Source organism: Hyaloscypha bicolor (genome assembly GCF_002865645.1).
Source record: "Hyaloscypha bicolor E unplaced genomic scaffold K444scaffold_61, whole genome shotgun sequence".
Classification (NCBI taxonomy): domain Eukaryota; kingdom Fungi; phylum Ascomycota; class Leotiomycetes; order Helotiales; family Hyaloscyphaceae; genus Hyaloscypha; species Hyaloscypha bicolor.
The window spans coordinates 503,271-529,915 of record NW_020194563.1 but is presented as its reverse complement, the minus strand read 5'-3'; the positions used below and the strand labels follow the sequence as shown (position 1 = coordinate 529,915).

The 26,645-nt window shown below is 33.7% G+C and overlaps 5 protein-coding genes across 5 annotated transcripts; all 5 read left to right on the top strand.

The window, feature by feature from the left end:
• Positions 1–855: 855 nt before the first annotated feature.
• On the top strand, positions 856–2,879 carry K444DRAFT_589351 (uncharacterized protein; the record flags this gene model as incomplete). The annotated part of the gene is made up of 3 exons (XM_024878102.1): positions 856–948; positions 1,030–2,320; positions 2,405–2,879. Coding segments are annotated over 3 exons (1,857 nt in total), but the record flags the coding sequence as incomplete, so codon positions are not given.
• A 920-nt stretch (positions 2,880–3,799) lies between these two features.
• On the top strand, positions 3,800–4,017 carry K444DRAFT_612799 (uncharacterized protein). The gene has a single exon (XM_024880211.1). It carries the CDS (start codon positions 3,826–3,828, stop codon positions 3,988–3,990), a length of 165 nt encoding a protein of 54 aa, XP_024737083.1. The 5' UTR covers positions 3,800–3,825; the 3' UTR covers positions 3,991–4,017.
• A 1,476-nt stretch (positions 4,018–5,493) lies between these two features.
• On the top strand, positions 5,494–6,496 carry K444DRAFT_612798 (uncharacterized protein). Its single transcript, XM_024880210.1, has 3 exons — positions 5,494–5,863; positions 5,917–6,139; positions 6,197–6,496. Exons 1-3 carry the CDS (start codon positions 5,740–5,742, stop codon positions 6,303–6,305), a joined length of 456 nt encoding a protein of 151 aa, XP_024737082.1. The 5' UTR covers positions 5,494–5,739; the 3' UTR covers positions 6,306–6,496.
• Positions 6,497–9,597: 3,101 nt separating this feature from the next.
• On the top strand, positions 9,598–10,844 carry K444DRAFT_629594 (uncharacterized protein; the record flags this gene model as incomplete). The annotated part of the gene is made up of 3 exons (XM_024883079.1): positions 9,598–9,759; positions 9,936–10,291; positions 10,505–10,844. The coding sequence occupies 3 exons, from the start codon at positions 9,598–9,600 to the stop codon at positions 10,842–10,844; spliced, it is 858 nt and encodes a 285-aa protein (XP_024737081.1).
• A 14,517-nt stretch (positions 10,845–25,361) lies between these two features.
• K444DRAFT_528954 (uncharacterized protein) lies at positions 25,362–25,547 on the top strand (the record flags this gene model as incomplete). Its single annotated transcript, XM_024874765.1, has 1 exon — positions 25,362–25,547. A coding segment is annotated over one exon (186 nt), but the record flags the coding sequence as incomplete, so codon positions are not given.
• Positions 25,548–26,645: the final 1,098 nt, after the last annotated feature.

Sequence of the window (26,645 nt, the reverse complement as noted above, 5' to 3'; positions counted from 1 at the left end):
CAGCTCCCACATCGTATTCATTCATCTCTCAGCCCAAAGTACGACGCTGCAAAGATTTGTGCTGTCAGCCAGCCTCTTTCATTGGAATGCAATGTCCATTGGGCAACACCGAGCAGATCAACGCATGCTCTATTCTTCCCACCTGAGAAGAATGCGGATGATGCAACTCTGCAGACCCGAGCTCACCGTTATCATCTAGCAGGTGCGACGTGTAAACGGCAATATCCATCCCCCAGCATGTCTGGAAGGTTGATGGGTAGAATTTGTGTATAAGTAGCGTGATTTCCTTTGTTGAATCTCTATCTTTCTCCCATACATCAAAAAGTCTCACTACTATCTCTTTCGTATCAAAGGACCCTGAAGCCTCATCGAATTTCTGCTTTTGACATTTAACAACCTTTCAAGCGGTTTTCATCAAAGCAGTTCCCTGTCAAGATGCAGTCAATCAGCTATTGTATCGAAGCTACGCACGCTGTGAAGTCCTTCACAGATGCTGCCATCAAGCGGAAGGACAATAAGTGTACTACGTCTGCAGAAATCTCGGCAAGCAAGGTTGCCAGAGCAAAGGTTTGGGGGCTTCTCTGATTCGATTGCCTCTTGATATATGTCTGACGAAATCAGGCCTTGAAAACCCTCCAGAGAGTCATTAACTCAGTTGACGGTACCCTTGCCTCACTTCGACCCCCAGGAAGTGTCCCTGACGAGAAGCCCGCGCCACCTCAACTGCAATTGGAAAAATCCGATGCTCCTCAGACCAATAGTTTCCACGTGCTTCGATCTGTCATGAGGGCAGAAAGTCAACCTGTTCGAGCTACAGTAGATCCCAAGGTTGCTGCCGATAAAGTATTGAAAGCAATGTCTGCAGAAGGCCTTAATACCCAGGAGACTTCTCTCCAGAAAATGGCTGACTCTATCGGGCCTATTATCGACAATTTCAACTCTATACTTGTAAGCTTTTAGGCCCATTCGCTTCCCTCCTATTCATATCCATCATAATCTGAGCAGTCGCTAATATTTTTGCCCGGTCAGACGAAACCTTACATCGAGAAGTATAACGCAACACTCAACACTGTTCCGGTCGTCGGCCTAAAGGACAATCAAATCATGTACATCGACACCTCTGTCAGCAAAACCCCATCGGGTCTTAGCGATGCGTGGGCATTGTTCAGTTCCCTCCCTACCGATGCCAAGGTATCCGACCTGACTCAAGTTCACTTCTTCCCCTTCAACGGCGATTTCTACCTAGCGGTCGGCACGGCTGTATGGAAGAAAGCCCACCGTTCGGATCGAGATCCCCAACTCTCGTCCGCTGTTGATCATTGGCCAAAAATGTTTGTCGACGAATGGACTAAAATTGGCGATGCCTGTCTCCCCGCACCGGATTTGAAATCCATCGTACCATTCGCAATCCTCTCCGCAGACAAGAATGCCATTGCTTTCAAAGTGGTTCTCCTTGGCCAAGATGATACCATACAAGTCCTGGCCTCGGACTCTTTTGGGGCAACCAACACTTTCGTTCAACTGAACTATCTCAAAGGGCAGGGTTCCGATTCTCCTACAGTAGCACCAAAGTGGACTCGTATGGCTTATTGGAACAACCAAATTACCGCTCTCGACGATGGGGATAATACCTGGGACCTTACGCCAGATTTCACTGCACAAACATACACCACTGATACAAAGATTCATGTCGATCACTTCACCGAATTTACTGCTACTGATGTCGGCCCCGTTGGCGTCGCACCGGATGGATATCTCTACAAGCGCATTGTAGAGCCACCGCCTACCAATAAAGAGGATCAAGACCCAACGTTGAAATGGACACGGTGGATTTTGCAAGACGGCGTCACCAATATTGGAGTTGCTTCACCTGGAGTCCTTCTGGATCTGCACCTCTTGACCAGTACATTGCGCTCTCGATACCTTGATACCCAAGCAGCTGTTTACCCGGCGGTAAGCAAGATACTCGCTTTCGCCAACACCAATAAGGTATTTTTAGGGCAATTGAAAGCACAAGCGGACATTTACAATTCGACCTCGAGCACAGACGGACAGAAGGCCCAGGCCCTTCACGCCGGAAAGGAGATTTGTATCCATGCACAAGTATGGGCAGGAATTCTAAGTAGGTCTGTTGGAGGGTCGACTGTCGCTGTCAGTATCATGACAAAACAGCTCAATGATGTCAAGAATCAGCTGTTGATCCAGACGCAGCTTTTGAGGGATAGACTTGCTAGCTTGCAAGCACAACTATCCTCGCAGAAAGAAGCACTTTCAAAGTTGCAGGCCGCATTTTGGGGTGCAGTAGCTTGCATGTTTCTAGGTTAGTTACTCTTACGACCTCAGGCCCGTCTCAGCACGTGAGCTTTTTTCTTGTTGGGAGATGCTAATTACTTTCTGTATCTAGGTATGATTGTCGCAATTGCAGGACTTGCTACTGGCGCAGGGGCCGCCCTTTTCGTCCTTGCTGGGGCCCTCTTTATAGGTGGTCTGGTTGCCATGGTAGCGCTAGGGGTTCAGATGGGGGATCTGGCAGGGAAAATCGCCGACACAGAGAGTCAAATCAGAACCACAAATACAGCTATTTCGGAGCTGTCGACTGTCACAGACAGTTTTGTAACTTTGGACCAACTCTATGGCGATTTGAACTCATTTTGGGGGACCTTGTCAGATGACGCAGGGGAAATTGCGACAGATGACGAAGCGACTATGGAGTATATTGGTGCAGGCACTCTCGCTATCACCGACTCCATTATTTCGGCGCAACAAATTTCGGCCGATATCAGTGATGCTTGTCAGAAATATCTCGATGTTCTGCACAGGCAAGGTGTGATCATTCCTCCAACATTCATGGCAGATGCTGCCACGCCCTCAAATTCAACCCATACTACCCCTGTTGCCCTGGCTATGGTCAACGGGTCAGTTGCTTCTAAGAAGTTGGCTAGTACTCAGGGAAATGGTGTGGCGTATTCTGATTCACTTACAAGTCGCATAAACGGCACTACCCCAATCAGCATCACTCTTCTCGACAATAATGTCGATCTGCACGTCCATTTCTTCGACGTTGCCACTCATGCTACTGGACTTCTCTCGAATGGAGACTTCGAAGGTTACAAATCCACGATGAAATACGCTACTGTTGTCCATCAAGCCGCTATTACAAGAGATACTCACACATTGGCGTCAACTGGGATGTGGTTCGACATTCCGACATTGAGTAAAACCAGTTCTATCTGGCCCGGTTTCTCGGCTGATTCAATCAAATCCTTCAACAGTATCAGCAATCTCGCGCCTACAGTACCCAATACTCCAGAATCTCTGAACTCCCAGCTGGCCAACGTGAAACCAGCAGTCAAGGAGATGCTCCAAAAGACCATTGACTTTGCAGCAATCGCAGTGGAGTGGGCGACGGAATATCCTACACTGTCAAAGGCTATAACCCCTCCGGTCACCGCTTTGCATGACTCCGCTCTCAAAGCTTGCCAAGCTGCTTTGGCCTCAGCGACGAGCGCGAACAACGATTTTGTCGACTTCAACCGTGCATCTACCAGCTTCACCCAGGAAATGGAAGTCCGCGTCAACACCAACGCTTCCCAAATTGACGTTGAGAGAGCCAAAGCAGACAGCGACATGAACCACATCAGCGTCCCCTGGTACATCTACCTCGCCGGCCCGGCTTCCGTCCTTATCTACGAGGAGAACGAGAAGAGCAATATCCGTAACAGACTCAACGCCACCTTAGACGCCATAAACAATACGATTAATGAGCTCAGGGGTTTTGAGGATAGTGGGAAAGTGATTGATGGGGGGTCGGCGACGTGGCAGGCGATGGTGCAGGATGTTAGTGGGAAGCTGGGGAGTTTGGTGGATGTTTTGGTGGCGATTGAGGGTCAGATTATGGAGAATCCGGAGATTTATGCGGATTTTATGCATCAGGAATGGGCGGAGTTGAAGAAGAATGCGCAGGAGGTGCTTAATATTTTGGGGGCTTAGGTGCTTCTAAATGGTGTTCCAGATAAGGCAATCGGCTATACTAAAGAAAGTCTGCTGAACGCACGAGCTTACACGTGATAAAAGATTACGAGTTCAAATTCTTTTTAATGATGCGGATTTTACAGTGTCTCAAATTGCCTTACAAACAGGCCTTACTTCACGCCAAATACGCTATGCTCTTGTAAACCGCTTTACGCCTTAAAAGCAAAAGAATGGCCGGAGAGCATTCCTGACTACCCCACAAAGGAAGAGGCTAATTGAATGGGTATCAGCCTCTCGAGAGAATCGGGAGATCCCTTGGATAGATATTCCTAGTATCCTAGGCCTTGATTGTGGAGAGAGAGATACCCGGACAGCATTTAAGAAAGAGGGATATGCACGACGCGTCTCACGAAGGAAACCCCCGCTTTCAGATGAGTATAGAAAGAAGAGACTCGATTGGGCACAAGAACACGTTAGTTGGTCAGACGAACATTGGGACAAGATTCTTTGAAGCGATGAGTGTTACAATAAAACATTGTTGTTGTATTGTCATAATAATAAGTAAGATAGATCAAGAGAGAAAAGGAGGTGTGGCACGGAGAGCCAGAGCTTAAATACAGGAGCATTGGTCACGTGTGTATGCACGTGACCCGAATATAGTTGCTATGCAACAATGAGACATGGGCAAAATCTGGGAGGTATATACGGGTGTGGATTATATGTAAAATTGGGAAAATAGAAAGTAAGTAAAGCAGTAATGTATTATATATGCGGTGGCATGGTATACCCGCAAAGTGAGGTGAGGATTCGAGCAAAACAAACTCATATTCTTAGTCACGTCATTATTCACGTGAGGAGGCGCAGGGGCGTTGTTTGGCATTAAACGTGTCTGCAAGGCTCTATTGTTTTCCCGCTTTCATTTAAAGAAGTGGCTATGGCAATCAGAGATTGTTCTATCCAACTCGCTAGCTCTATAGTTTTACTGCCAGGTTAATGCCAGTCAGCAAAAGCTCAGCGCGTCATCCTCGGATCTTCTCCGGCTAGAATCGCGATACGATACTCGAGCAAACTAGCGAAACACCTTCTTTTCAGTCCACCACAGCTTCGCATTAAATATCTTCTAGAACCGAAGAAGCCCAAGAAGTAGAATTCAGCGGTTTCTCTTTCATGAGCATTAAAAATTAAGATAAAACATTTTGAATGATTTCGTGGTCGCTTAATTCCGTCCTGCGCAAGGTGGGTGTGGCGTCGCACCACCCAGCCACTCCACCCAGCCATCTCACTTGGCAGATTCTCGTATCCTCAGAGGCTGGCGTTTCACTGGTTGCCTGTCTCAGGTACTTCGTATCATTTTGCCTCCTGCAGATCTTCCTTCAATCTGATTCGCCCTCTAGAGCAGATCTACAGCCATCGTATTTAAACATTGGGCGGATATTAATCCTTAGAAAAAGATGACCTGCGCCAAGACTTAACGCCGCACGTAGCTCGATCCCAGCCTCCCTAGGCTAGAGAGAGCTTAAAGCGAGGCATTTCTAAATATCGATACTGCGGATACCTACAACGCACAATTGAACGAGTTCAGCGGAACCTATACGAACAAGGCGCAGCTATTGCAACTATTTTCACTAATATAAAGATCTTCCACAATCCTCCTTCAACTCGAAATTCAACAGCACAATACCTTACGACCAACCTCCACACACATCTGTCTTCAGTATATCAATACAAGTAATTGAGACTATCTTCGATCTCATTTGCCCGATCAAAATGAAGTTCACAACAAGTTTGGTGGCAGCTGCCACCCTCCTCACCACTGCTCTCGGAGCACCAACCGGAATCTCGGCTCGCGACGCACAACAAACATGGACCATCACCGACTTCACGATCTCCAGTGAGTTTCCCCCAGACCCTCCTCCCATCTATTCCTATCCTAACATGATCCAGACAACACCGACAATCTATCTTCAAAATTCAACTTCAACATTGTGGACAGCGCAAACTCCTCAACTCCCTGCTACATCGCAAACGCGTACCCAACCGGCACGTCGATCGACGCGCGGTGTGCTGCGCCGGGCGACAATGGACCAACGAGCAACAGCACCAACCCGTACTCAATCAGCTGGTACTACGACTCGTACAGCGATCAGGCGATCATGGAGGTTTTTACGTAAGTGCCACCTTGTCTGTGGTTGTTATAAATGGCAGGGGTGCTGACAGATGGTAGATACGTGCAGGCCGCTGTGTTCTTGTACCCGCGAGCGAGCACTATGTTGGAAGGCGTGACAGAAGATGATGTTGGGCCCAACACTGCGCGGTGGTTACCGGTTGGCTGAACAATACCCTATCAGGAGTGAGATTCCGCGATTAGGATTCGGAGTGGCTGTGGTGTCTTGGCACGACAATACGTATGACGATACTTATGACACATTGCATTAGGCTCGGCGTTGGGTTGTCTTATTTCCGGCTGCATTCTATAGCGTCCCATATATAGATGAAAATATAAATCGTAATTCCTGCCTCTCCGATCGAAAATGAAAGAACCTGTAAAATCACGTGACAAGAAACCCAATGTCGAATGCCAGAGGAGAACCCATTTTCATGGAAAGATCCATTTCCGTATCGGAGAAAAGGCAACATCGGTTAATATCACGGCATTTAGGGAGAGTTATGTCCCGCGGACGATCTCGAAGGTGTTGGTGCACGGGGAGAGTTCGAGGGATCCGGTGTTTAGGGAGGTGGTGGAGAGGGCTGTTGAGGGCATTTCAGATGAGAATCTCGTGCCGGTTTATGCGGGTGATCCGGTGTTCGTGGCGGCGAAGGGCGCGGCGGAGTTGTAGAGGAGGGCGTTGGCGGGGAGGGAAGGTGAGAAGGGCTTTGGTGAGTTGTGATATGATATAGTCAGTAAACAAAGGCGTTCTTGTCGATTCTTTCTTTCCTGAAACACTTCCTCGAAACTGTATGTGACTATCTCTCCATTAGACTTGCTGACCACTGCGAAGAAACCTTCCAAGTCTTCACGTTCGCTAACCCTGGTCGAAAGATATGATAACTTAGCCAGCTGGGTAGCAGGGCAAGTAATCTTTCCTTTGCGGCGATTCAAAAATTAGCTCTGGGTTCTATATACATTAATCCACACAATCTCTGTATTATTAATCAATGCGGTCCCTTCGCCGTCCACCCTCCCCATAAACTCCTCCCCCTTCCGCCTCCTTCACCACCACCTCCCTCCCATTCATCCCCACTACCGGCAAATAGGACCCCGCAATCTCCACACTCTCCCTCGGGAAAAAATGAAAGATCAGACTCCTCCAAGAGTTTCTGCCTTTCGTCCGGAAGACATTGTCAGACATTTTAGTGCTGAATACAATGTCGAGCGCAGCAAATCTTTCGACGCCCGAAATTGCTCAGGTTCACCTCACTCAAGCAATCACTATTGGTTCCAACTCAGCACCTATTTCCCTGGATAGTACCCGACAAGCACCTGCTGCATCAGCAAACTCATGAAACTGCTACATCGTTGCTTCCTCCGACGATAGCTTAGTCTTCGTGGGGCCGGATTTAATCAACAACCTCTGCCGTTGACAATAAACGGTTAGAGCGTTCCATTCCCAAATCAGCAAGATGACCCAAACGACGTTTGGTCCACCAACCCGATCCCTTTTAAAGCGGTATACCCATTCAAGTGCAAGTGTAAGGCCAGCCAATTTCAAACCTTCGGTGGAAGGCTGCTCGGGCGCCACTATCTCCAATTCCAAACTCTGCACTCCTGCCAGACTATTCATCTGTAACACTCAGCGTTTTCCAGGGAATCTACAAAGCGGCCATAGTCCTCAATAACTTGAAGCTTTCAGCGGATGAGATTTCATACTTCGTTCAGAATGCAAAAGACTTTGATTCCGTGAACTAGCCATCGTGCTAATTCTGGGAGTTCTAAAGCTTATCTCTACTAAATACTAGGACCTTAATACTACGTAGGCTAGGAACACATTTACGTACAAAGCAAATTTATATTTAAACCTTAAATATATATAGAGCGTATTTATATATAACGGGTATTTATATATAAGGCGCATTTGCGTGCGAAGTATATATATATATTCCTTGAGCGTACGCGCGTGCCTTGAGGATATACTTTTAAAGCGATCACAAGGGGTAAGTAAAGGGACGTGCTTCTTACCCATCTTTTGTGCCCATGCCGGGGGCTAAAGAATAGCCGAAAAAGAAAGCCTTACTTTACGATTTCGATGGATCCCACGTTTCCATTGTCACATTCACTTCACCCGCTTCCCCACCAATCACCCTGTCTTCAGCACTTTCAACGTCGTTCTTGTACTTCACGGACTCATCAACAAACGATACTACTATCATTTCTTACAATAAAGGAGCTGCAGTACTAGTTTCTGCAGGACTTTCATCTTATGTTCAACTATAGGTCACATATCCCGCCGCATCCCCCAATGCACCGGTCATTATTCTCCCTGACGGCAGTACGCAAAACTTCTATAATGCTGTATCTCACCAACCTCTTACCCCCACCATGGCGCCACCGATTATAGACACCATTTTTAAATATTTTGCCAGTATGACGGGCGATAAAATGAATGGAGATATATTTGGCAGCACGGATAATCTGCCTGCGTTCTCAAAGGACTACTACGAACTTGGCACTCCGTACGCACTTTATTATTAGGAGATTGGAGTCTATATTCCGATGCTTCTTATAACCAAATTGCTCTCATTGCAGCAATTTGACCAGGCTCTGGCAATGGCAAACTATGTATTCGACCCTACGAGATCCACACCACCAAAACCGGGTGATAGATGGAAATAGCCTGCATAAGAAAACATCGTTGGTGAGAATACACTTGAGGCACTATTTGCATCGCTAGGGTTAGAAGAGATTGAGCCGAAAGGCAGTCGTATCGAATCGTGGCGGGACAATCCCTTCCAGCCTTTCGTCGTTGCACAGGGGCGAAGAATAACGTATATAAAGTGGTTCGTCATGACTTATATCAATATTTTGATATCATATGAGGATTTTTATTTCATGCAAAACACTCTTGAAGCCCTTCCACTGGCTATACAGCTATACGTCCGGGATTCTCACATCTATGGCCCGAGAGCACTGGTGATTCCACAGTGGGGAAATAAGCAGGTTCAGACCTATGCTTCTCTGATTGGCAAATGGTATGGCTTTAGCAACGCTGTGGTTCAAATTGAACTTATGTTTCCCTTCAGCAACCAATCGACAGAGCCACTTGAATCGATCTTTGGAGAGAATGTTTTAGCAAACATCTTCTGCTTTGGCACAACAACTTATTACTGTATCCCGAACAATATGCAGCTCTCATTGCTGCAAGATTTTATCGACAACCGACTCTTCAAGATCAGGCACTGCTAAAATATTAATAGAGGTTCAGACAACTGCTGTTATTCGAACCACCTATGAATCATGATCTTCTTGTCCAAGCTACTGCAGCTGGGCTTAGCTTCACAAATGTTATCAACAATGTTAATTCTCTGATGCCTAATTCCAAATTCATCTCTTGCTCCAGAAAGCACTGGAGATCTGTAATAAGCTAAAGTTACTCGGAAGTGCATATCTCAGTATCAAGAAGAAGCAAGATGCCAAAACTATTGAACATGCAAGCAGGGCATGAAGTCACTATTAACACACTAGTCATGAACATGTACAAACTTCAATATTATTTCCAGCTGCTGGGCAAGAATCTTCCCAATCCTCCTTTGTTGGCAAACAATTTCACAGACTCCACGGAAATCACTGAGGTTATTAAAGATCCCAGTGGCAACAGACCGCTTTTCTTTGACAAGCAACAAGAATATGGAAATAAGCAAAGCTGCTAATACAAAGTCAAAGTCAGATACCATAGGAGATGTCAAGATGCTCTCAAGTGCATTGCATAAGTTTTGACTAACCTAATACCGTGCTGATCAGCTAAAAGTTCTTCTTAGATGCAATTACCAATCCCGATCTTCAAACCGCGCCGTATGGTATCGGGGCCCTTGTGAAATGGGGTCCAAGCAGTTTCGCCAACGCGGCGGCAGCAACTGCTCGGTTAATGAAGATCGGTGTAGATGGGCTCACATTCGAATCCGTCAACGCAGGTCGGATGAATGGCTTCACCCGAGCCATTCAAAACCGTGTCCATCAAGCCACTCTTACTGGCTTCGAGATTCTGAGCAGCAATAAGAGCATTGAAACACAGCAGCGGAAGATCGACTTGGCGAACCAGGACATTACCAATCAACAGCAACTAATAGACAATGCTACTGAGGTCCTGACTTTACTCAAGCACAAGTATACCAATGGTTAACTGTATGCATGGATGGAGACGTCGATGAGGACTCTCCTCTACCAGACCTACACACTCGCGTGTCAACTGTTATAAAAGGCTCAGAAGGCATCCTGCTACGTGTGAGGTATCGACCCTGCCAGTGCAAACTACATATCCTTCGGATATTGGGTTGACTCCCAAAATGGCATTCATTGGAGAGAACGTCTCTTCTACAGCCTGAAGACACTCGCGGCCGCATACCACGACAAGCGGGGCTACGATTTCGAGATCACCAAGCGCATTTCGATCCGCCAACTGGATCCCCCGGCCCTATTTCGACTTCGTGAACTAGGTACGTGCGAAATCATCATCCCTGAAGTGCTTTATGATATGGATTTTCCCGGCCATTACCAGATAATGATCAAATCAGTCAGTTTGAGTATCCCGTACGTTGTCGATCCATACACCAGTATTTCGTGCGCCCTGCGACTCCTCGACAGCGTCTATCGTACCAGTTCCCTCGCAACAGACAAGAACGCCTACCCGCAAGATACGACCGCAACCACTCTTTATTGACCGCCATTATGTCGAGGTTAATCAAGGATAGAGAGCGATAACTTTCCATCTTCCAATCGCCGAGCCCCATACGTTCTCCAAGATTTAATAAAGCCCTATGGTAAGCAAATTATCCAGGTAAGGAGTAAAATGAAGAGCTCCGGGACGCATGTGATTTTCTTTATTGGACTGCGGGGGGGGGATCTCTGGCGGTATAATTGGCAGTACGGAAACCAGCGGATCGCCTCGGTAGTATATATTCGGTATAATAGACTTGTTGTTGAGGAACGTATATACGGGATTGCGGTTGCGGTATATAAAGGGTTTGGTCGGAAGGAAGACCTTGGATAGCCTGAGAATTCGAGTCGGGTTAACTACCGTAGAGGTTCTATTCCATGGTATTCAGAGTCGTTAATAACAGATCGAAATATAAGGGGACAGATTACTTATAATTAATCTATAGTACTTGAATGGAATTGCCCTTTAAAAGATTTAAAGGTCGTTTGCTTTCTTTAGAGAATTAGCAGATATAAATTTCGAGGTTATATATAGGAGTAAATAATTCGGCTAATTTATAGGCCTATAAAGTAAGCTACTAGTATACTCCTTTCCTTTTCTTCTTTAATAGGGGACTTCTCTACTTAATTAAATTATATTCTTAATTAGCTATAACTATATTAGATAAGATAGTAGGTAATAAAAGTAATTAGACTAGTAGTATATTATTAATAAGGAAATTTAGTTAATTCTAATAGGCTTAGTAAGTAAGAAGCAGAAAGTAGCTTAAGATCTAGATAGTAAATTATTAAAGAAGCTATTAAATAGAGAAATAAAGGAAGCTAAGAACTTTAGTAAATATAAGCCAGATTCAGAATATAACTCAAACTCTGGACCAGATATTAATACCCTATTAATAAAAAAGCTACTAGTATAGAAAGATAGGAGTTTTAAGAGAGGTAATTATATTAAAGGAAATAATAGTAATAAAGATCCGGATACTTATATAATAGATTAGGTAATATAAGAGTTAATAAAATTGAATAACTTTTCTAGATATATAAGAAAGTCGGAGAGAAGTGGGTTTTATATATCTATTAATAAGATTTGAGAGGCTTATTATAAAAAGCTATATTTTTTTAGAAAGGAAATAAACTTATTCTATAATAGAGAATATTTACTAATTATAGGAAGAGGTAAGGCAGAAATATAAAATATATCTATATAGAAATAAGTAAATAGAGAGTTATTCGAGGGAAAAAGTATAATAGCCTTATAAAATAGTAATATAGTAGCCTCTAATATTAGTAATAAGTATAGATTTAATAAATAATAAGATTAATAGTTTCTAATTAGGGTATAATATAAGAATTAGAAGAATAGACTAGTTATATAAGATAAACTAAGTAGAGAAATACTTCTTATAAATAATATTAGAAAGAAATATATTAAGTATATATAAGAAATAAAGAAAAGAAAAAAAGATAGTAATAAATTTATGAACTTAATAAATAGCCTAATTTATATTTCTAGGGCTTAAAGTAAGTATAATTAAGGAAAGAGATTATATATAGCTAATACTAATCCTATTAATACAGATATTATAGACTATAACTAGCTTTATATCTTAAAGGAAATCTATTATAAGTTAATTATAAGTAATAATATAATAATTACTTTAATTTTATTAGGGTCTTATAATAATAATAAACTTTAAAATACTTTTCGAATAAAGCTTTAAGATATAATAGAGATGTTTTATATACTAGATTATAATATTAAAATATTTAAATAATTTATAGATATTATATTCCTATATTACTAGTATATTTCTTTTAAAAAGATTAGCTATCTAATAGGGTTTAAAAATATAGCTAATCTCTAATATATTACTAATTTCTAGAAAAAGTTATAAAAGTATAAGCTTTTCTATAAGTTATAAATAATAATACTACTATATAATTTTATTATCTTTATTATTAGTAAGGAAGAATTAGATAATTTAGATAATTATAATAATAGAAACAAGTAATTCCGGTTAGAGGAAAAGGAAATTAATAATAAATATAAGTTATATTAGTTCCCTTATTAGTAATACTTGAAATTAATAATATAAAGTACTTATATAGGTTTTAGGGTTAATATTAGTATTACTTATTATATAATAAGTAATATTTCTATTCTTATAAAAGGAAAAAGAGATATTAGATCTTTATTTCTATAAACTAAGAAGAATATAGCTTTTAAAAATAGGGTCTATATATAGGTATTTATTAATATATAGGTAAGTTAGATATATTAAATTCTAGTAAGTATCTTATAGAATGAATATTTAGTAGCTTACTAAAGGTAATTATTATATTTATATTAGGGAATATTATAATAGAAGCAGGAGGCTATAAATCTTTAATACTATAAGTATAGCTAGTAATAAAACTAGTTATTTTTGGTGGAAATTCTAGTATACTTATATTTAACTATATATAATAGAGTTAGTAAAGGCATTTATACTTTAGAAATATTTAATTAGTATAGAAAATAGTCGAGATTAATAATAATTACTTTTATAAAAATCGAATCTAAATATACTTATTTAGTTATATAAAGGAAATATGGTTTTAATAAAAACCCTAAAATGGCTAGCTTTTAATAATTACTATTTAACTAATAGCTACCTTTACCTAAGGCCTTAAAACTAGCCTTAGACTCAAAACCATTTATAGAATTATAATTATTTATAAAACTATTTATAGAATTATTTATAGAACTATTTATAAAACTAATTATAAAACTATTTATAGAATAGTTTATAAAGCCAGACTTATTTATAGTACTTCTATAGAATTAAACTTATCTATAAAACTAGAATTATTTATAGAGCCGGATTTATTAAGGTTTTATTAGCTCTCGGTCTCCTTAAAGCCTTATTTCTCTTTTTATTATAATCCCCAGATACCCGGTATCTGAGATACCTTACTAGATATTAGATACTTCCTAGATACATGTAATACGGCCGCCTTACTAGGGAAATATACTTGGAATATACTAGAAATATTTAGAAGACTAGCCCCTTTAGGACTAGCATACTATAGGGTATATATATTCTCTCTTAGCCTCCTATATTCTAGTTTTCTTTTCCTTAGCTTTGAATTATCTTTATAAGAGACCTTCTACCTTGCTTTTTAAGCCCTGAATACCATATCTATAATAGTATTTAAAGCTTACTTCCTTTAATCTTATAAAGGATTTCAAATAAACTAATTCAGAACTATTAGAAATATAAATATTACTAAGATAACAGAACCTTAGAAACTCAAATAATAGACTCCAGAATAATAAAAGCAAAAAGCTTTAGAATCCTTAGAGAAATTAGGTATTTATATCTTTATAAATATATACTAGTAGTATATTAGAAACTCCCTCAAAAACCCGAAAAGTTAAAGAACCTTAAATAAAGGCTACTCTTTAACCAAGTCCTAGAGTAATAGGTACCTATAGGCTAGTAACCTGACTATTATTCTCAAGCCCTATCCTATAACCTTATAGGCCCTATATATATACTAGTAATGAAACTATTAGGGAAAATATAATAGAAGAAAAGTATAATAAGTTAATTTTCCAGGATATTATATAACCAGGAATTATATCGACTTTTGCCAAGGCTTCTAGTAAAGCTCCTACTAGTTCAGGTTATCCCGTCGGCGGCCCTTTCCGAATCAAACGTCTCGTTAGTATTCCTGGAGAATTTATAAATAAGTCTATAGAAATAGAATTCTCTGCTTTTATTATAAAGCTTCTAGAAACTAATAATTATATTACTATTAGAGAGTTATATGAATAGGCCAAGGAACCCAATATCTTACTCTCAGATATTAATATTATTATAAAAAGCTATTTCTTATAAGAATACCTATAGTTATAATAAAGCTATTCTCGAGAATACCAAGCTCTATAATACTAAGCTTAAGGACAAAGTTAAATACTATATAGCTATAGTAGATCGGCTTATAGTAGCTCTAACTACTTCTATTCCGCCCGCTCTAATTACTTTAAATCCCTCTTAAAAGAATTCTGAACTATCTCCTATTTATTCTTGTCCAGAATTCCTTATATCTCATGCTTTCTTTAGAGATACTAGAGTTACTAAGCTCCTAGATCTAATTCTCTTTACTAGAAATCGTACTATCTTTAATAACTAGCTAGTTTAGATTAAGAATAAGCTATAAGGAAATACTAATTCGTATTTCTTAGAGAATCTCAAGATTATTTATATTTCTAATAAACTTACTAGTAATACTCTCGCCCTAACTAATTTTCATATAGATAAAAATAGTCCGAATTAGTACTATTAGCTCTTAGAGTTCTACTCCTACCTAAAGAAGCTATACTCTAATCCTAATAAGATATAGAATACTTATTATAACTTTAGTAAGCTTTAAATATATTCTAGTTAAGTATTTCAGGAGTTCTATATTCTCTTCTTATAACTATTTATAGAAGGCAGTATTAGTCTTTAAGACATTAAATATAAACTAAATAAGAAGCTCTTACTAAAGCTTTAGAAGTTAGTATATATATACTATAATAATTTATCTATTAATACTACTTGCTTTACTTAATACTATATTACTAATAATTAGTAAATTAAGGCTATATATAAGAAGACTAAGAAGTATAAGAAGGCAGGAGCTATCCCAGCCAAGTTTACTTCTAGTATTATATCCTTATATACTTCTAAGAAGTATATTCCTAAGAAGGAGCTCAAGAAGCCTATATTAACTACTCTTATTAAGTATATATTCCCTTATAAGTATAAGTAATATCTTATAAAAACCGAGGATCTCTTAACTATTAAATACTCTAATTATAACGAGTTCGGCTACTATACTAGATACTATTTGCTTTTATATAATAAGGAAACCAAGGTAGCTCTTTCTAGAATTAAGCCAGGCTTAGTTCCTATTTCACTAGAGTATATTATTTAAATAAAGTATTTAGAGAATTCGAGCTCTAATTCTAATATAAAACCGGGAAACGAGTACTTCTAAAGAAAGTCTCTATTTTAGGGGCTTATAATATGGATTTAGTAGAGATTAACTTAACTTATCTAATAAGAGAAAATATTCTTATAATACCCTATATTATTAGTATAAATAGATTAGGAATTAAGTCTTCTTCTCTTATTAATACTAGAGCTAATAATTATACTTTTATTAATATAAAGCTTATTTAGCTTATAAAATAATTCTTAGAAATAGAACTATAATTCTTTCCCTTACCCTATATTATATATAGTTTTAATAAAAAGCTAGCTAAGTCTACTAAAAAATATATAGAAGTTTTATTTCTAGTTAATAAATAAAGTATTAATATACTTATAATTATCCTAAATCTTAGAAATTATAATATTATTCTTAGTAGGAAATAGGTAATATATATTAATATTCTGGTTAATTATAGAAGATATAGGCTTATATAGCTAAAGAATAAGCCTAAATCTATATAATTTAATTATATTATTAATACTTTATAATAATAGCTAAAGAAGTAACCTAATAAGAAATATTAAAAGAATACTAATTAATAAGATTTTATTATAAGCTATTTCTAGAAACCTTTTATTCTAGAATAGTTTTTCTTTTTCCGGACTAATTAGAGGAAATTATATAAGACTATAGAAAAGGAGCTTCTATAGTCTAATTAAAATATAATACCTAAGTAAAAGCTAAAGAAGTAAGAAGAGGTCCTTAATAAAGAGCAAATATTAGATCTAGCTATTCTTACTTCTATAGTATTTAATTATATAGCCAAGAGAAAAAATAATATTATTAATTAAATCTCTATTTATAAGATTAATAAGGAGCTTAAAGTTCGGAAAAAAGAAGCTATTTCTGGCCCAGAGAATTAATAACCGGGAGAAATAGAGCTTTAGTAGCTATAAAGGATATTATTTCCGGAACTTAAGAAATATATTTCTGTTTTCTCTAAGAAAAAATCTAATACTTTTTCTTTCTATAGACTATATAATTATAAGATTTAGATTAAAGGCCTAAAGAAAACTAAGAATATTAGATATTAACTCCTCTAATAATAGTCTATTTAAGAGCTTCTAGAAATCAAGTATTTCTTGTAAAATAATCTAGCTAAGGGCTTTATTAAAACTAGTTAAGCTCTCTTTACTTTACTAGTTCTTTTTATAAAAAAAGTAAATAGAGGTTTATATTTCTATATTAATTTCTGCTATCTAAATAATATTACCCGGAAAAATTAATATCTTCTTTCTCTTATTAATAAGACTTTAAGTTAATTATCTAAGGCCAAGATCTATACTAAATTAGATATTTACTAAGCTTTCTATTATATAGCTATAGATCCGTACTTTTAGGAACTAATAATATTTTATATCTGCTATAGAGTATATAAATATAATATTCTCTAGGAAGGCTTTATAAATAGTCCGGCTATATATTAATATTATATAAATAATATGTTTTTTAAGTATCTAGATAACTTTTATATAATATATCTTAATAATATTTTTATTTATTTAGAGAACCTAGTAAAATACAAATAGTATATATGAAAAGTACTAGACTACTTATATCTTACTAGCCTCTAAATAGATATTAAGAAATCGGAATTTAAAGTTATATATATAAAATACTTAGGCTTTATTATCTCTATATCTAGTATTAAAGTAAATTCTAATAAAGTTAAAGTAATATATAACTAGTAATTCCCAAAAATAGTTAAGGATATATAGTTCTTTCTCGGTTTCTATAACTTTTATAAATGCTTTATTAGAGAATATAAACGAATTATTAGATCTCTTACCTTATTTATAAAAAAAAGTATTTCTTTTAAATAGTCCGAGTAATACCGAGAGGCTTTTACTTATCTAAAGAAAGCTATAATTTCTATTCTAGTTTTATAATATTATAATCCAGATTTACCTATAATAATAGAAATAGATATATCTAAAAGAGTAATTACTAGCCTACTTTTTTAATAAGACCCAGAAATAGGCCTTTAGTATCCTATAACTTATTTTTTTAAAACCATACTTCTAATAGAGCTTAATTATAATATATATAATAAGGAAATACTTGTTATAGTACGAGTACTAGAGGAATAGAAAGCTAAGCTAGAGGGCCTTTAGGATGCTTCTTTTAAAATCTATTCTAATTACTATACCTTAGAGTACTTTATAATTATTAAGAAGCTCTTTTCTTAATAAGCTAGATAGGCTAAGCTCTTATTTTACTATTACTTTAAGCTTATATATTATTCTGGAAAATCGAATAAATAAGTAAATACTTTATTATAAAGATAAGATAAAATAAATACTTAGGGCCAGATTAAGGAAAAGCTATAAATTTAAGTACTTCTTTCCAAAAATAAGATTAATTCAGAGATTATCTATAACTTATAGCTTATAGTAATACTTTATAAAATCGGCTTATTTAATCCGGAATTCGGCCCTAAAAATCAAGTATATATTAAAGATTTCCGGAAAAAAATATTTCTATTAAAGATATAATTCTCCTAAAAAAAGATATTTTTTTAGAAGCTTTACTAATAGACTCTACTATAGTGGCTCCTATAGAAGTACTATTAGAGGCTCTCGCTAAGTATAGTAGTTTGTAACTTATAAATAAGATCCTATAAAATAATTATATATTACCGGATCTAGAAAAGCTATATATAATAACCTAAGCCAAAAGTAATATCTGAATACTATAAGACGGCCTCCTTTTATACTATAGAAGACTTTATATTACAGAGAACAAAATGACTCCCGGATTACTTTTATAAACTATCCTAATTTATAAAATATATAATAAATTTCTTTCTAAATATCCTAAATATATAAAGCTCTAATAACTATTAAAGAAGTAATATTACTAGCTATTTATAGATAAGGATATTAATTAATACTATAGTAATTACTATACTTATAAGAAATTATATATATCTAGAAATAAGAAGCCTAGTTTACTTTATTTTTTTCTAGTTTCTAATTACCTCTAGTAATATATTACTATAGACTTTAAGAGCTATTTAGAAAGCAAATCGGGCCATAATATAGTTATTATATTTATAGATTACTTATCTAAGTACCTAATTATAATTCCCGTATAAGATATAATTATAACTAAATAGCTAATATCTCTATTTTTATTTTATATAATATACTAAGTAAGTATTTTAGAAATAATTATATTAGATTAGGAACCCTAATTTATATCCGATTTTTAGAGCGAATTCTATACGAGAATTAGTATAAAACTCAAGCTCTCTATAGCTAATTATTCTCAAATAAATAAATAAACGGAGATTATTAATTAGTACTTTAATTAGAGATTATATTTATATATTAATTACTACTAGAATAACTAGAATAAATAGGTTATTATAATTAATTATTAATAAGCCTTTCTTTAATACGAAATTATTAGCTAGTTCCTATTTATAACTAAAAAGGGCTATAAGCCTCGTACTTCTTTAGACTAGAACTCCCCTATTAAAGCTAATTTATCTAAAAAAAAGCTAAATAAGAATAAAGCTAAAGTATTAGTAAATCGATTATATAAATTATAGCAAGTTATCTAAGGCTATATAAAGTAAGTATAGGAATAATATATAGTATAAGCTAATAAATACTGTTATTTAATTAATTTTAAAGTAGGAAATAAAGTATAGGTTACTATAAAGTACTAGAAATTCAATTATTTAAGCCAGAAGCTAGGAAACTAAATAAAGAACTCATTTGAGATTCTAGAATAATATAGCTACTTGTTTTTCCTAAAACTGCCAGAAACTATAAAGATATATTTAGTTTTCTATATAAAGAAGCTATAAAAAGACTTCCAGAATTCTCTATTAGATTAAGTAAATCCGGAACCGCCCCTATTAATACTAGAGAATAGCAAATAAGAGTATGGTATTAAACGGGTTATTATAGTTAAGCTAGTAAGAAATAGACTAAAGTATAGAATTTAGTAAGTTAGTTAGGATAAAGATCTAGTATAATATCTAGCTTTAGTACTAAGTAATAGCTCCCTGGTTTTATAGAGTTTCTATAATAATAATATTAATATACTAGAACTTCTATAAAACCTATAATACTAGCTAGATTATATAAAAAATAATACTAGTCTAGAATTATATAGAAATAATAATAAATCCTCCTAGGTTATATAGTAAAGGCACCGGCCTTTTATATATAATATCTATATTCGAGATACTAGTTTCACTTTAGGAAGAAGTATAGTACGAAATTAGATAAATTAATAGCTTATATAAAGCTCGGGAATAAGCTTATTATAAAAGGGAAAATAATATTATAATTTCTAGATATCTAGTATCTGAGATACTTTACTAGATACCAGATGCCTCCTAGGCGCACGTGACGCGGCCGCCTTACTAGGGAAATATATTTGAAATATACTAGAAATATTTAGAAGGCTAGCCTTTTTAGAACTAGTATATTATAGGATATATATACTTTCTTTTAGCCTCCTATATTCTAGTTTTCTCTTCCTTAGCTTTAAATCGTCTTTATAAGGAACTTTTTACCTTACTTTTCAAGCCCTAAATACTATACCTATAATACTTTTCTCTTATTAGTAAAGGAGAACAAATTATTAGTAAGAGGATATTATAAGTAAGTTCCTTCTAAGATAATATTATTCGAGTTATTTAAATTAATTAAATAATATTATATAACTAAAAGAAAGTTATATTAGAAATAGTTATAAAAGAAGTAATTATATAAGAAGTATTTAAGTTAAGATAATTACTTTTATTTTAAATTAATAAATTAGAACTACTTTATTAAAAACTTAACTCTATATATAGCCTAGAGAATAAAATTATTAATATTAACTCGGAAGTTCGAAATTTAAAGAATAAGTAATTATTTAATAAGAATAACTAATCGGGAAATAAAGAAACAGATAAATTATTCTTAAAAATATAGAAAGATACTTAGAATTTATTCTAGAAATAATAATACTAAATTCTATTCCCGAGTATTACTATTAAATATTAGTAAGAGCCAGGAAATATTAAATTATATATAAAGTACCTGTTTTTATTTCGAAATCTAATAAAAAGTTAGTAATTATAATATTAAATAATTATAGTTAAATATTATAAGATATTATCTAAATTAAATATTATAAAATAATACTTGCTATTATTTCTTATATAAAAGTAATAAAGCTCAAGTTATATTAATAATAAAGATAATAGAAAAATAAAGGCCATAATTATAATTAAGTTAACTTTTAGTATTAATAAAAATTTTATAATAATAGAAAATAAAAAAGACTATTTTATTATAAGAGAGAAAATAAGACTAAGTTTTCTATAATCCGGTATATTTATCTAATTATACTAGCTACTAGTATAATTATTTCAAATAAAAAAGCTAGTAAAATTATATATATTAGTTTTTTTATTTTCTATAAAAATCTATAGTAATTTTTAAAAGAAATTATAATTATAAGTCTTAACTTATATTACTATTTTAAAGACTTTATAATATCGAGTTAATTATAGCTAACTAATATCTAGTTAAGCTTAGTAATATTAGTTTAAAACCTTTTATATAGGCCTCTAAACTATATAATTATAGCTGGATTTAGAAGTAACTTCTTCTCGGGCAAGTTCCCGGAAAGCTATTTTTATTTAATTTCGAAATCTAATTTATTTATTATTCTCCTATTTATTTATCTAGATAACTTTCTTATAACTTACTTTATAGATAAGAGAAATTACTTGAAAATAAGTAATTAGGGTATAATAATTTTCTAATAAAATAAGTATTATCTTAAGATAATTATTAGAAAAGAAAATAATTTAACTAGTATATAAATACCCTATAATAGTTTATAGAAATACTTATAAGTAAGGTAAGATTAAAGGTTATATTAAAGATTTAAGGAAATAGCTTAGTTTAAAAATAATATATTAAGTTAATATTTATAGAATACTTTTAGTAAATAAATAAGTATAATTCTATATTATTATATTAGAAATAAGTAAAATAGTATTCCTATATTCTTATATACTAGGGATATCTTTAAAAAATAATATAATAGAATACTATAATACTTTTTTAGATAAAATATTCTTTTTTTATTCTTTTTTTCTAAAGAAATATAAGTTTAATATAATAATTAAAAGAACTAGAAATATTATTTCTTATCTAGAAATCTTTAAAGAGCTAAATAAATTCAGATAATAAAGGTAGCTTAGTATTTTTAAAAGTAGTATTTATTATTATTAGTAAGGGTATTTAAGGTTATATTAGTAATAAAAAGAGGTTTTTTAGATAATAAGAAATATAGAAAAAGGTATTTATTATACTTTATTACTTTATTAGGAAATTTAGTATTATATAATTATATAATAATATATGCGGTTAGGGCTAGTATTTAGAATACTAAAGCTTTTATATATATAAGCTTCTTTCCTTAGTTTAGAATTCTTGAATTAAGAGCTACTTTACTTGCTTTTTAAGCCTAGAGCCTGGTTTTATAATATTATTCTAAACTTATTCTTGTTTCTATAGAAAAAATAAAACTACTTTTATATTTTATATATATATATAATTTTTATAGTAATTTAATAATAGAGCTATTAATATATATAGTTACGGAACTATTATTTTTAGAGAAATTAAAAGCTTATTAGGCTCTCTCTTACTTTAAGTTTTTATTATAAAGTAATCTTTATAGATTTAGATTACTATTATAATTACTAAGCTTTAAGTAAAGGTTTAATACTAAGCTAAGCTACTTTAATAGTAAAGTAATTAGCTCTCTTAGTAAAGTAATAAACTTCTTTTCTTATAAGCTTATTTCTTTTCTTTCTTCTTTATAAAACCAAAATCCTTTCTTTTATATCCCGAAAAATTTAATAGCCAAGTTTATAAGTTTAATACCTGGCTTTCTTTAATTAAGGCTAAACTATAAGTTAATTATAAAGCTATTAGTAATACTACTACTTAGTTCTATTATATCTACTTTAATCTAAAATTATATATTTAAGCTATAGTTCTATCCTAGCTTTTCTAGACTAAAGAAAACCAAATCTAGTTCTATCTCTTAATTCTTAACTAACTTTCTTGTATTTATTTGAATTCAAATAAGATATAGGAAATAAAGAATAAGCTATATTCTCTTAAGTAAGGCACTAATTTGCTTTATACTTTTATAACTAAGTTCGAGCGAATTCTATATAAGATATATAAATAAAACTAGAATAATATTAATAAGATTATAGCTTTCTGCTAAGGGCTTAATATTATAATTAAGAATAGGCTAGCTTAATAACTAAACCTCTCTCGAACCTATATTAAGTTTATTAAGATAATATAATAGCTAGCTAGATACTCTAATATATATAAATACTATAATTCTAGAAAGAAGCCTTATTATTACTTAAGTAAAGATAATACTATAAATATATTAATTATTAATACTATTAGTATAATTGTCGAGCTTTTATAATTCTTTTCTCTACTTTTCTCTTTATAATACTTTTCTTTCTATATAAATAGTTAAGTATAATCTATATTTCTAGTAAAGTACTAGTAGCTTTATAAGTAGGGCAAGTATATATACTATAATAATAGTAAATACTAGGTAAAGAACTATAATATTAAACTATATAAGAAAATAGGAAAGAAGATACTAAAGCCAGAACTAAAAGTTATAATAGGCGAGAATAATAGAAAAGTAGTAATTTATATAGTTAATAATTCTAATAGTAGCTATAATTCTAATGCCTTAATTAGATCCTATAGCCCTAATTCTAATTCAGATTCGGATATAGAGGAACTAGTATATTAGGAACTAGTAAATTATATAAATAGAAAATACTAGAAATAGAATATATAAGAATATATAAGATTATATAATTTTCGAGTACTCGAGATAAGCTTTCCTAAAAAGAAAAATAATATTATACTTTACTACTTTACTAGGAAATTTAGTATTATATAATTACGTAATAATATATATAGTTAGGGCTAGTATTTAGAATACTAAAGCTTCTATATATACGAGCTTTCTTTCTTAGTTTAGAATTCTCGAATTAAGAACTATTTTATTTGCTTTCTAAGCCCAGAGCCCGGTTTCGTAATAGTATTTATAAATAAATAGAAGCTATATTCTTAATAAATTAGAAAAAAAGATTTAGAAATAGAGATTTATTTATTAGGAAAAGAAATAAAGCTAGTAAATACTAGTATTTTGGATTTGTTATATAACTATCTCTAATTAATATTTCTTCTATATAAATTCCTACTATAATCTTATTAACTAGTAATTTAAAATCCGGGTTATATAAATCTTCTCGATTTATAAATTTAGTATTAGAATAATAAATAGTTCTCTATATATAATAGTAATTCTTGCTCTAACTATAACTTTTACTATAATAAGTTTTAGAATACTTATACTAACTATTATAGATATACTATAGATCTTTTCTATATAATTATTAGTAACTTATATATAAGTATACTTGTTTTATATAATATAAAATTATATCTCAAACTAATAGACTACTAGATCTCTTATTATAAACCTATTTATTATAAACTATTCTATTATTATATAAATCTCTACTAATATATTAATTTTATTTTTAGTTTAGTATTAAGCCTTAATTACTTATAGCTATATTTCTATCTTAAGAATATATAAGAGCCTATTTATATCTTCTAGTAATTCTAAAGATATTAGAATTTAATAATTATTTAGAAGAATAGTTCTATAGTTTATAAGTTTTAGTGGAATTATTTATATAATAATAAAAGTAGCTTCTTTCTTACTAATAATAAACTTTATAATATCCGAGCTACTATTATAAAGGTTAGTATTTATTTAGAGCTATAGACTATATTACTTTTATCTTAAGTAATATCTAAACTAATATATTCCTATAGCCTCTTACTTATTTAGAGCTATTATTTATTTATTTATTATTATTTAAATACTTATTATTATATTCTACTACTTTACTAGGAAATTTAGTATTATATAATTACGTAATAACGTATATAATTAGGGCTAGTATTTAGAATACTAAAGCTCCTATATATACGAGCTTTCTTCCTTAGTTTAGAATTCTCGGATTAAAAGCTACTTTACTTGCTTTTTAAGCCTAGAGCCCGGTTTCGTAATATTATTCTAAACTTATTTTTATTCTTATAAAGAAAGTAAAACCACTCTTATATCTTATATATATATATGATTTTTATGGTAATTTAATAATAAAGCTATTAATATATATAGTTATAGAACTATTATCTTTAGAGAGATTAAAAGCTTATTAGGCTCTTTCTTACTTCAAGTTTTTACTATAAAGTAATCTTTACAGATTTAGATTACTACTATAATTACCGAGCTTTAAGTAGAGATTTAATACTAAGCTAAGCTACTTTAATAGTAAAGTAATTAGCTCTCTTAGTAAAGTAATAAACTTCTTCTCTTATAAGCTCGCCCCTCCTCTCTCTTCTCTATAAAACCGAAATCCTTCCTCCTATATCCCGAAAAATTTAATAGCCAAGTTCATAAGTTTAATACCTGGCTTTCTTTAATTAAGGCTAAGCTACGAGTTAATTATAAAGCTATTAGTAATACTACTGCTCAGTTCTACTATATCTACCTTAATCTAGAATCACACGTTCAAGCTATGGTTCTACCCTAGCTTTCCCAGGCTAAAGAAGACCAAACCTAGTTCTATCTCTTAATTCTTAACTAACTCTCTCGTATTTATTCAAATCCGAATAAGATACAGGAAGCAGAGGACAAGCTATACTCTCTTAAGTAAGGCACTAATTCGCTTCATACTTTTATAGCTAAGTTCAAGCGAATCCTATATAAGGCACATGAACAAGACTGGAATAACGTTAATAAGATTATAGCTTTCCGCCAAGGGCTTAATACTATAATTAAGAATAGGCTAGCTTAATAGCTAAACCTCCCTCGAACCTATACCAAGTTCATTGAGACAGTATAATAGCTAGCCGGACGCTCTAGTACGTACGAATACCATGACCCTGGAAAGAAGCCTTACTACTACTTAAGCAAAGATAATACTATGGACATATTAACTATTAATACTATTAGTATAATTACCGAGCCTCCGCGATCCTCCTCTCTACCCTCCTCTCCACGATGCTTTCCCTTCCATACGAATAGTCAAGTATAATCTATATCCCCGGCAGAGCGCCAGTAGCTTTGCAAGCAGGGCAAGTGTATATACTATGGCAATAGTGAATACTGGGTAAAGGACTGTAATATTGAGCCATATAAGGAGACAGGAAAGAAGATACCAAAGCCAGGACCAAAGGTTATGGTAGGCGAGAACGGTAGAAGAGTGGTAATCTGTATAGTTAATGATTCTGATAGTGGCTACGATTCTAATGCCTCAATTGGACCCTATGGCCCTGATTCTGATTCAGATTCGGATATGGAGGAACTGGCATATTAGGAACTAGTGGATCGCATGGATAGGAAACGCCGGAAGTAGGACATACGAGGACATACGAGATTATACGATTTTCGAGCGCTCGGGACGAGCTTTCCTGAAGGGGGGGGGTAATATTACGCTCTGCCGCTTTATGTTGAAATTAGGGGCCTGAGGCCCCTAATAGGCTTAGTAAGCCCTGGAACCGAACGCCATGGGGCTGTGCACTAGCTTAATACCCTGTCCAGCTGGAATACCCTGTATAGCTGGAATACCCTATACGGCTGGAATACCCTGTATAGCTGGAATACCCTGTATAGCTGGAATACCCTGTAC

What these genes read in the sequence shown, in the direction of transcription:
- K444DRAFT_612799 (XM_024880211.1), top strand. Translation starts at nt 3,826, where the DNA reads ATGGTGCAGGATGTTAGTGGGAAGCTGGGGAGTTTGGTGGATGTTTTG.
- K444DRAFT_612798 (XM_024880210.1), top strand. Translation starts at nt 5,740, where the DNA reads ATGAAGTTCACAACAAGTTTGGTGGCAGCTGCCACCCTCCTCACCACT. An exon ending in CACCGACTTCACGATCTCCA is followed by an intron (nt 5,864 to 5,916) that starts GTGAGTTTCCCC and finishes AACATGATCCAG; the next exon opens with ACAACACCGACAATCTATCT. An exon ending in GCGATCATGGAGGTTTTTAC is followed by an intron (nt 6,140 to 6,196) that starts GTAAGTGCCACC and finishes GACAGATGGTAG; the next exon opens with ATACGTGCAGGCCGCTGTGT.